The 11,395-nt window shown below is 23.9% G+C and overlaps 2 protein-coding genes across 2 annotated transcripts; both read right to left on the minus strand.

Annotated features, from left to right (window-relative positions):
- Window positions 1-2,028: 2,028 nt before the first annotated feature.
- LOC100871819 (putative cytochrome P450 6a14) lies at window positions 2,029-4,641 on the minus strand. Its single transcript, XM_031917087.2, has 5 exons — window positions 4,306-4,641; window positions 3,547-4,069; window positions 3,015-3,236; window positions 2,573-2,827; window positions 2,029-2,483 (listed from the first exon to the last, which is right to left on the minus strand). Exons 1-5 carry the CDS (start codon window positions 4,639-4,641, stop codon window positions 2,314-2,316), a joined length of 1,506 nt encoding a protein of 501 aa, XP_031772947.2. The 3' UTR covers window positions 2,029-2,313.
- A 1,753-nt stretch (window positions 4,642-6,394) lies between these two features.
- LOC147656611 (putative cytochrome P450 6a14) lies at window positions 6,395-10,693 on the minus strand. The gene is made up of 6 exons (XM_086914160.1): window positions 10,628-10,693; window positions 9,771-10,167; window positions 8,518-9,040; window positions 7,802-8,023; window positions 7,292-7,543; window positions 6,395-7,036 (listed from the first exon to the last, which is right to left on the minus strand). Exons 2-6 carry the CDS (start codon window positions 10,101-10,103, stop codon window positions 6,867-6,869), a joined length of 1,500 nt encoding a protein of 499 aa, XP_086770286.1. The 5' UTR covers window positions 10,104-10,167; window positions 10,628-10,693; the 3' UTR covers window positions 6,395-6,866.
- Window positions 10,694-11,395: the final 702 nt, after the last annotated feature.

Here is an 11,395-nt window from a genome sequence, read left to right on the forward strand (position 1 = left end):
TTTTGCAGTAGTGTCATTGATCTTTCACATTGTATATAAGACAAATTAAATAAAAAAAAGAAATGTTCGAAATTACATGAAAAAATATTTCGTATGAAAGTTGTAATTAATTTCAAGGAGAAAATAATTTCTTCTCTTTCTCTCTCTTTCTCTTACTCTTACTCTCTTTCTACAGTTTTTTGTAAATGAACGTACAAAGATCAAATTTATTTCAATAATATAACGCTTTCAAATATAACATTCGATTCTAATCATTTTTTATAAAAAAAATAATAAGTTATTAACACTGTTAGAGATTTATATCATTTTCCAATATTTAAATTTTTATAATACAAGATATTGATATATTTTCGTGAAAATTAGAATGTTTTCTGTCAAAATAAAGGGAGAAGTTGTTATGTAAAAATTATTTTAAAAATTATTCGCGACATATTTATGAATCAATTTTTCTATTTAATTTGGCTTTTAGGATCAAACGTCTTTCAAACATCTTCCATAATTAACGTCTATCCATAATTAATATATTAGTAGTTATATTAAAAACAAAAATGATTTGGTAGTAGCTTCCTTTGACTTTTTTCTTAATAAAAAAAATCTTCTCTATAATTATCTGCGCATGATATGGTTTAACTTTTTCCTAGATTTTTGTTATTTTTTTTAAAACTGATTTTTATAAAAACTATGAAAAACTTTTTGGAAACAATTAATTATTATTCAATATTCAATATTATTGAAAAATGATTATTAAAGATTACAAAATCATCGAAAAAATATTTAAATTTATCGAACAATGCTAATTTAATTAATGCTGTGAAATGCAGAATAAAATCAGCGAAATCATGTACGCGAAATATTTCCGATCATGTAATAAAAATAAAAATTGATCTATTTTGAATCGATACAGTTGCGATATTGCAATTTAAAAAATGTTTTTTTTCCTCTTTTAAAAAAAAAGTTAAGGTTACATTGTGACATTTATTATTAATTCTTAACAAATATAAAAATGTGTTATTAGCAACAATTGACGTAAATATACAGCTGATCGATTAATTGCAGTTTTTATATCCATATTTATATGCATATTGAAATTGCGTAAATATACCGAATGTTTATTTAAGTTAATTAATTACATTTTTTCAACTTCATTCATCACATTAAAATCTTTATAATTAATATTAATAAGAGAAAATGAAAATATTTTACTGTCAAAAAATATGTACAATCTAAAAATTTACAAAAATCTTTTTTGATATTGGACAATTTTTTTTTCTTTTTAACATTCAAATTTATTCTATGAGATTACAACTTGGATATTTTTTAATTTTATTTTCCAATTTACAAGTTATAATATATACCTATATGAAGCAATGATGAAGAAATCAATAAAGAGCAAAAAAAGATGTTCGTTCAGAAGATGATACATCTTTAAAAATTGATCTATTTACGAGTAGTTCGCGAGTTATTGCGAATTCGAAAGTATTCCATTTGAATATCTATCCGCTGTTTGAATAATGAAACTGCAATTGTGTTTTTAATAGAAGATAATAAAATTCAATTTGACACTTCTTCTAAAATATTTAAATATTTTAGTAATTATCATTATTAAATGATCAATCATGAATATTAAAATCAATCATGAAAAATTAATTATCGTGTATGTATAAATTATGAATGCGATATTTTTTATTCAAGCAATCTGCATAATTGTCGAAAACTCGTTTTAATCGTAAGATTGCGAATAATTAAAATTTTCTTAAAAAGAAAATGAAAAGGAATTTCATATGCAAATTTCTGCTTTCCTTTAAACACAGCGGTTAAGTATCGGTATTCTTTTTTATCTTTCTCAACAATAACATTTATTGTTCATCAATTTATAATAAAGTGTGAGCGAAATAAATTTATGATTATGATGTTCTATTATCTATCTTGTATATATAATACACAAAATATTGATATATTCTGTGTAGTTTGGAAAGATAACTTTAGAAATTCGTTTTTAAAAACGAAAACAAAATACAAAAATTGATATACAAAAATATCGTTTGAAACTTTATTAAGTTATAATCGTAACAAAATCGTTTAACTATTTTGTAGTTATGTAACGTAATGTTTTATTGCGATGACATTATTGATAAATATAATAATGACAAAAGCATAAATGATTGTTTTGTTTTTGCATACAAGATACCCGTTCAATTTTATAATTATTCACAAGTATTTATATACAACTTAATTAAATACCATGCAATTTTTTCCTAAGTACAATTAAATTACGCGCACAATTAAATGAAAATACTTAATAGTAGTAAATATTTAATCTTGTATCTTGGTCATTTTCAAATATAAACCACCTAACGGTACTAAGATGAACGAAAATGGATCATATTTGTAAGGAATTAATGTTTTAGAGCAAACGTCAACCTTGTAATTACGGAGGATTTTTATCAGACCAATTTTTGTTTGATAGATTGCAAAACGTGCACCTGAAATAAATTAGTTAAACTTAAATAACACTTAAATTACTTGTAACAGTTGATTTAATCTCGAATTTGTATTATATTATATTACGTACCTATACAATTTCTTGGTCCGTGGCCAAAAGGAAAGTAGTGCATGAGATTCCTTTCTTTTATCTTATCCTCGGTAAATCGTTCAGGATCAAACTTTTCTGGGTCTGGATAAATATTTGGATCGTGATGAATGGGAAAAACGGGTATCCAGACCAATGTACCTTTCGAAATCGTTAATTTAGTATTCTGAAACGTATAATCGTTGATGATTAATTCCCTGCTCAAAAATGGCAATGCTGGATACTTTCTTAGCGTTTCTGTAAATAAAATGGAAATAAATTATGCTATTACGGTAGTTAACTTTTTAAAAGTTAGGAAAAAAAAATAAACTAATTAAACAACCGTATTCTTAAAATAAATTTAAAACCTAATTAATCCGTAAAATAATTTAAATCAAAAATTAAAAGCCAAGATAAATTTGAAGAAAAATATCGTAATACTCACCTTGAAATATTTTTCCCAGGTATTGCATCTCCTTAATGGTTTCATACCTCCACTCTCCGTTATTCTTCGCCTCGAATTCCTTAATTTCTTTTCGCAATTTGTCTTGCATATCGTGATTCAAAGCTAACTCGTACAGAGCATTGGATATTGTCGTCGAAGAGGTCTCGAAACCAGCCGCAAAGAAAATATATGCTTGCGCGGCTAACAAATCATCTGTTAATTCTATGTGTATAAGAATAGAAAAATAAACACGATAAAAATATCAAAAATATTTTAATATTAAGTATAGTAAAAAATGATATTAAATATTTCCTCGATCTTCAAACATGTTATATTTCTCCGCAAGTATTCTATTTCATCCAGTTTCATCCAACAAGGATTACACTATCTCTGTCTCATCAAAATTTAATCGATTTTAATTTATGTAATAAATTTTTAATATTTATTCGATAAATAAGCCTCGACCAATATTTTCTCTATTTATTTTTACTCGTAGAATCGATTCAAATTTATTAAGAATTTGTATACTGACCAAAATCAGTAATCCTTTCGGGATGTTTCTTAAGTTCCAAAAGTATGTTCATAAAATCAGGTCTGACAATGTTGTTCTTCTCTCTATATTCTATTGTCTCCTTGGTAATTCTCATAAACATTTCCGTTTCCTCGTTAGACAATATATTACAGAGCAAGGAATGCAGGAGCGGCATGCTTTGCAGCAACCTGACCTTCAATATATTTGTAAAATTAGTGGCAAAAATGTTTCTACCAATTCGACGGAATTCACTCTCTTTTTCCGACAATGAATTCATCTTGATCCCAAAAACGCAGCTTCCGATTACGTCGGTGGTGAATTTTGCGGCAACTTCACGCACATTTATGGACTCTTCTATCTTCAACAACGTGTCCATGTAAGTCACAAGATCATTGGAACAGTTAAGAATTTGAGCGAATGTTCCTTTCAGTTTACCCGATGTAAATACAGGAGAGAGATGGCTCCTCAGTGGCCGCCATCTTTTTACTTCCAGAGCGAAGAGATGGTTTGTCAATGGAACTTTCTGTATTCGTTGAAAAATCGTATCGATTAATCATATTTACTTTTCTTATTATTAAAAAAGAAATTAAAAACGTTTGTAACGAAAGTAACTTTTGTTCAATTTATTGTTAATAAGATTCATTAAAACTTGATAAATTCCAATTTTTGTTTCATTCCAATATATAAATTGAACAATTGTTGTTTATTTGTTTGAACGCGAGATATAAAATTTCTTTCAAGCTAAATATGCATACTTACTGGATTCGTTTTCAAAAATCCTCGATTCGCGAATTTGGAAAAATCTTTAATCATAACATCTTTGATGAGATCAAAATCTTTGAGGAGCAGGACGGGTCTTCTTCTAAAAAATATTCCAATCATCGATTCGTCCTTATATTCATTGTATACCGTGGTAAGAAATTGTGAAAACGATTCCTTCCCAAACATTACTGTCCGCATATTTCCGAAACCGATGGTTGGTTTTGGTCCAGGTATGCCACGATTTTTCCAGAAATTGTTATTAGACGTTAAATAATAATAAAACGTAATAAACACTATTACGAATCCACAAAGTGTTTCCAGATTGATGAACATTTTTTAACACTGGCGAAACTTCGAACAAATTCGAACAAATTTGAACAAATTATTATAATTTGTTGTTTGCTGCGAAATAATATTTATTCAAGCATTATGAGTAATAGAATTTTTGGAATTTAAGATACATTTTTTAATATAGCGTAAAAAATTGCATTACTTTTCTAACTTTTTAAAATAATTTACATTATAATATTTGAAATAATTTTTAGCAAAATGTTCGTATTTTTCATCAATTAGAAACATACATTAAGAATTTAATTTTCATTCAAAAAATTCACAAAATAATTATTTATCTTTAAGTATCGGTATCTTAAACTTTAATTATTATGCAATTTTATAAAAAAGATTTTGTTTCAATTATAAATTTCACAAAATTAATCTTATTTACATTATTTGTTTCCATTATTAGTCGAACTTTTTTTTTTTTTTATATCGATATTCACTTATAATATATAATATGATTTTTCTTAATTTATTAACTTTTAAAAATAAACAACATTCAACACAATTTTCGTATATTACACTGCAAAATGAGCTCTTTTTACGCGATAATTGAATTATTAACAAATTTTACCTTCTTTTTAAAAATAAAAATACTAATAATCTTTGTGTATCTTTTGATATCTCTTTATATTTCCATGCACAATCTAATTGCACAACTGAACCTTACTTCAATAAATGAACAATATATAAAGGCTTAAGTATCAACACTCACACAGGATAAATAATCAGTTGTCTATATACATATATATATATAATCAATCATAAAAGTTTATATACATTCTAAGTAAATTTAAAAAAGAAATGTATAATTAAAACCAATTAATTGTGACATTACTATTTTTATATAAAATGATATACAATAATTTTGTTATAAAATTCTATTGATTTCCGGACAAAAATGTATTTAAAAATAAAAAAAGTGATAAAAATTTAGAAATTAATTTATTACAATTAATTTCATGCATTCAAAAAATTTTTTCTTTGCAAAAGAAATTATTATGCGCATGATTTATTATGCTTAATATATATAAATTCACATTCAAATCAAATTAGATGAATTTTCTAAGATATGAAAAATTTTTATGATTGTATTATGTAAGAATCTAAAAATTCTGAAAATTCACAAAAAAGTGCAAATGTTTTTATGGCAAATTAAGTATAAAGTACAAAACTATTTTATCATATATCTATAGAATTATTTATGAAAAAAATTGTAAATGATGTATTTTTATTAAACTAGATTTTTATTTTTTTATATAATATAAAACTTCTTTTTCTTCTTAATAATTAGTAAAGTTTTTAACTATTGAAATCGAAATATTGAAAAGAGTAACACATGTAAAAAATATATATCTTCTTATTGAATATATTTTGACAATAAAAATTGTAAGAATCAATTATTTCTATATTCTATATGGTATCCGGTATAATGACAATATTATTAAATAAAAAAAAATATTTCTACACTATTTTTAAAGATTTTATTTAAAATTTATATTTATTTATCTCAAAGAATTCATTTATACATCTCTATGATTTCACTTCATATATTCAACTTAGAGAGAACATTTTTTTTTTTTTATAAATATTAGATATAAATATTATAAATATCTTATAATATTCAAAGTTTAACAATTTGGCAATATTCAAACAATTTCATTATTTACTGCAAATAATTACAATTAACGATAGACAATTTTTAAGTGTAGATAATTTTATAAAATTTAGAAATAAATATATTTTTGAATAAATTTATACATTTTTTATTTGTAGTTTGCTACTTAAATAAACAAAAAAGTAAGGAATAAAAAGGATACAAATAAAAAAAAAATATAATTTTCAAATTATCAATCACAGTTTTATTAATTTTTAATCAATTTCACGTTATTTCGAAATTTTTGACTTATTCTTTCTCTAAATCGAGTTGAATTTATTTTTAAATTAATATCACTTTAGAAAACAATTCATAAATAAAAATATTTGATACTATGATAATTACTAAATCTAGTGTGGTTACTAAATCTTAAAATAAATTTTACATTTCGAAATCTCTAATTTTTACGAATATTTCCTTAAAAAAATAAAAATATTCATATAATAATATTTATACCAAAGATACTACATCTGTACATCTTCTATAATATCTATCTATAATATCTTTAAATAGTTTAAATAGTTAAATAATTAATTAGAAAATTTTTTAGAAAAATCATATTCTACTAGTTTTCTATTTTCGTAATTTTTAAAATAAGATCATGTTTGGGAGCTAGAGTAAACGTGCGTGGTTCGTTTATGAATGGAATCTGTGTTTCATTGCAAACGTCAACTTTGTAAGTACGAAGAATTTTTATCAGTCCAATTTTGGTTTGGAAAATTGCAAAACGCGCACCTATAAAAATAATACGTCTTTAAATCACATTTATTATTGATTATTATTGAAAAATATATATTTAAAGTTTTTTAAAATTTTCTAAATATTCAAATATTAAAATTTTATATTGAATACATCCTTGAATAAGATTTATCATATATTAATTTAAATAAAAGTTAAATCAATCGAATATTACGATCGATATTATATCATGTGCTTTGTCAATTGTTTTGCTTAATTGTAGATTTTTTTTTTTTTTTTTTTTTTACATACCAATACAATTTCTTGGACCATCGCCAAAAGGTAAATAATGCATAGGATGTCTCGTCGCTTCTGCTTCCTTGCTGAATCGATTAATATCAAACGCTTCAGGATTTGGATAGATATCAGGGTCACGATGTATAGCGTATATAGGAATAAAGATTCTCGTATTCTTTGGAATCGTTAAATTTATATTTTCAAAAGTATAATCTTCCAAACTTTGTCTCATTAGAACTGTTAGAGGTACGTATTTTCTTAAAGTCTCTAAAATTAAAGATATAATCAGATAGAAAATTTATATAGCTTTGTAATAATTTTGAATATTTGTTATTTTTTTTTATTCTATTTTAAATTTAAAATAAACTGTCGATATTTATAATTAAATTTAAAACCATCTTTTTATCACGTTCCAGATTTTATTTTTATTTTATCAAAAGATTTTTAGATTTAGATTTAGATATTTAGATATTTCAACTGTTTTAAGTTTATAAAATTTTTATCTAAATGTATGTAATAATATACCTTTGAACACAGCATCTAAACAGGGCATGCTTTTAATATTTTCGTATTGCCATTCTCCATTGTTCAATTTGTGATGTTCTCTAATCTCGTCTCTTAATTTATCTTGAATATCTTGATTTTGCGCTAGTTCGTAAAGGGCAGTAGCTATAGTTAACGAGGAGGTTTCGAAGCCAGCCACGAAGAAAAGGAATGCTTGTGCAACTAGCAAAGGTTCCGTTAATTCTGAAAAGCATAAATAAAAACTTAGTTAAATTACATTCTAATTTCACATTTCAAGAAATGTTGGATTATTTCATTTCATAAATCATGATTGAAAAAATATTCAACTACAACTAAAATTTCCATTTCTCAATCGTTCGATATCTATATCACATTTATCACGTTCTACAATTATATATCTACTATTAATCAATATTATTGTTCGATGAGTAATTTGATCATTGATTAAATCAATCACTTCTTGACGTTTAATTTCTTTTAGAAAATATATTTTTATTGATCTTGATCAATTAATTTTGCAATCATATTGCAATAAAATAAAAAAATAAAATTAAGAAATGTACCTATCACATATATTTTATTATATTTTATCAATTAATTTTTTTATCAACTGTCTTTTTTCTCTGTTTAAAAAAAAATTCATTCTCATAAAAATTAAATCAATTATATCAATTTAATTAGTTCAATTTATGTTATCGAAAATCAAACATATATACCTATGTCTAACTTTTCAGGATGATCCTGAATATTCATAAGAGTATTGATAAAGTCCGGCCTATAGATATTGTTTTTCCTCCTATGCTTTAACATATCCAAAACAACGTCCGTGAAGAAAGTAGTAGTTTCATCTCGTGGCAATATGTGACCCAAAAACGTGTACAATCTTGGTAAATTTTCCCTAAGCCTGATCTTTAATATCTGCTTAAAGCTTGGACCGAAAAATTCCCTTCCTATGTCGCGGAATTTACATTGAACGTCCGACATAGCGTTCATATCGACTCCAAACCCGCAACTGCCAATTACGTCAGTGGTGAATTTGGCAGCCAATTCTCGTATTTCGACACGATCGTTTTTCGATATCAGGTGTTCAACATATTTTTCCAGGGTATTAGAACACTCGATAATCAGGGAGAACATGTCCTTCAGTTTGCCCGATGTAAATATCGGGGACAATCTCGTCCTTAATGGCCGCCATCTTCGTGGTTCCAGAACGAACAGGTGTTGAGAAAGTGGTTCCATCTATAATGAGAAATATTTGTAAACAGAATAATTGCTTTTCCTTTCTAAATTCCAGCATAGCGTGATACATTAATATACATGATTAATTCTAACATAATCTTTTGTTAAAGCTTTTTTCTCTTTACACGAGTTTCGAAATTCTTTCTTGTAAATTTCCAATATTATAATAAATAATATGAATAATATTATTGTGCGATAAAATTTTTTGTTCGATATATTTTTCTATACGTCATTTATTAATTATCAGTTTATATTTTTATATTTAATCATTAATTATTGCGTTTACTTAAGTTTACACGTGTTAGATTTTATTATAGTAAAAATAGATTGATTAGATCTTAGAGATTGATTGGAGATAATTTGAAGAATGAATAAAATTAAAAAATTTATCTAGAATTTAAAAAGATAAACTATAATATCATTATATATAGAATTATTATAGAATGTAATAAGTTTACATTATATTGCATAAATTTTTTTCTTTATAAGAATATTAAATACTGATTTCATATCAAACTTATTTGATCAAATGCATTTTGTTCTACTTGAACTTTTATTATTTTTCAATAATCTTTTTTTATTATAAAACTTTTTTCTTGTATTCAAAAATTCAAAAATATATTCATGTTTATTTTTCTTTCAATGTTTTTGGCCAATTATATAATTTACCAAATAAATAGAAAGATAAATACAAGGTTTTAACAAATATTAAAAATTATTAAACACTTACCACCTCGTTCAGAGCAAGACCACGATGGGCGAATTTTGAGAAATCCTTTATAAGAACAGTCTTGATTAAATCAGGATCATTTATAGCCAGAACACGCACGTTTCGTATATATAATCCAAATACAGGCTCGTGTTTATATTCTTTATAAAACTTTGTCATCAAATCACCTATTGACATAGTTGCGATTGTCAAACGGAAAAAGTTGCCAAAAACTGGTATTGGCTTGGGTCCAGGTACCCCAAGATTTTTCCAATATTCTTGAGGTTTCAATAGATAATGATAAAAGACGAGAATAAATATGATAAATCCACAAAGAATTTCAAAGACAGCCATTTTTTACAGATTCTCAGATCGAATTCTTGCTGACAAAAATCGTTTTATAAAAATGGTTTGTAAACTGTAAAACATATAGAAAAATTTATGATATTTATTATTGCAATTATTATTGTAATTATATACAAATTGAAAAATGTGAAATATAAATTATATACCGTAACTTCTTGATTGAATTATAAAATTATGGAAAATATTTAATTTCGATATATAAATTATTTTATATTTCCTATTTATTTTAATTTCCATCACGATTTTTTCTATCGTAGATAGAAAAATATATTATACTCTTTATAATATACCTCAAGTTAAATACACATTATAAAAAATCTAATGAATTTTAACTTAAGTATCATTTGTTTAAATATTTTCCATAAAAATATTATTTTAAATGTTCATAGTTTATGTAAAATAAAATATAAAATAACATAAATATATAAATAATTAAAATAAAATAATGAATTAAAAAAAATTAATAATTTATCTTGAATACTGAATTTTCTTAAAAAAGAAAAAGTATTTACATGATACACTGTCACTGTTAGATATAAAGCATAGAATTCTAGTGATATACTGTTCTCTTATTATTGCTTATAAAATTATAAATACTTCTAAAATAAAAAATCAGATTGAGTCGATATATTCTATTAATTCTTATCATTCATTACTTGATAATAATATACAAATCTAATTAAACGTTGATTTACGATAAAAGAATATAATATATAATATATAGAATATTTTACTATGGAATAAAAGTAATTATATTTCTGCAAGATAGATATTTTAAATGATTAATATATTTCGATAGATAGTGAATGATATTCTATATATTTTCTTGACTTAATCTAAGGATTAAAAATGCAGATATGATCAAGTTTTAATATCAAGATTTTCGTATTATTAAATATAAATATAAGTATATTTTATTAAAATTTAAATTTCATTTTTTCATTGTCAGCATTGTCAGTATCTTGTATTTAATAAAGAATATTGATTTCGAACTTGAGATAAATATTAATTATTATTTTGATTATTACAATATTTTTGTCTCATATTATAGCAATCTTTTTCTTTTGTATTTTTGCTATAATATAAATTTTTTATAAAAAATGGAACTTATAGAACATAATAATAAAGTTGGACTATAATATTCTATATATCTTATAAACAATTTTAAAAAATTGTTTGGATATTGAAAATTACACGCTTGTAATTTTATTTGGATATTGAAAATAGAAATTGAAAATTACAACTGGTCTATTTATTTTTTTATTATCATTCATTTTAAA

The sequence above is a fragment of the Apis florea genome, unplaced genomic scaffold, assembly GCF_048593485.1.
Source record: "Apis florea isolate Af1SG1 unplaced genomic scaffold, ASM4859348v1 contig_3585_pilon, whole genome shotgun sequence".
NCBI lineage: Eukaryota > Metazoa > Arthropoda > Insecta > Hymenoptera > Apidae > Apis > Apis florea.

Coding starts and splice junctions, on each gene's coding strand:
- LOC100871819 (XM_031917087.2), bottom strand. CDS start 4,641: ATGTTCATCAATCTGGAAACACTTTGTGGATTCGTAATAGTGTTTATT. Junction 2,828..3,014: donor CCTGGGAAAAATATTTCAAG/GTGAGTATTACG, acceptor TTTTATTTACAG/AAACGCTAAGAAAGTATCCA. Junction 2,484..2,572: donor CGGACCAAGAAATTGTATAG/GTACGTAATATA, acceptor AATTTATTTCAG/GTGCACGTTTTGCAATCTAT.
- LOC147656611 (XM_086914160.1), bottom strand. CDS start 10,103: ATGGCTGTCTTTGAAATTCTTTGTGGATTTATCATATTTATTCTCGTC. Junction 9,041..9,770: donor GTCTTGCTCTGAACGAGGTG/GTAAGTGTTTAA, acceptor TTCTCATTATAG/ATGGAACCACTTTCTCAACA. Junction 8,024..8,517: donor TCCTGAAAAGTTAGACATAG/GTATATATGTTT, acceptor TATGCTTTTCAG/AATTAACGGAACCTTTGCTA.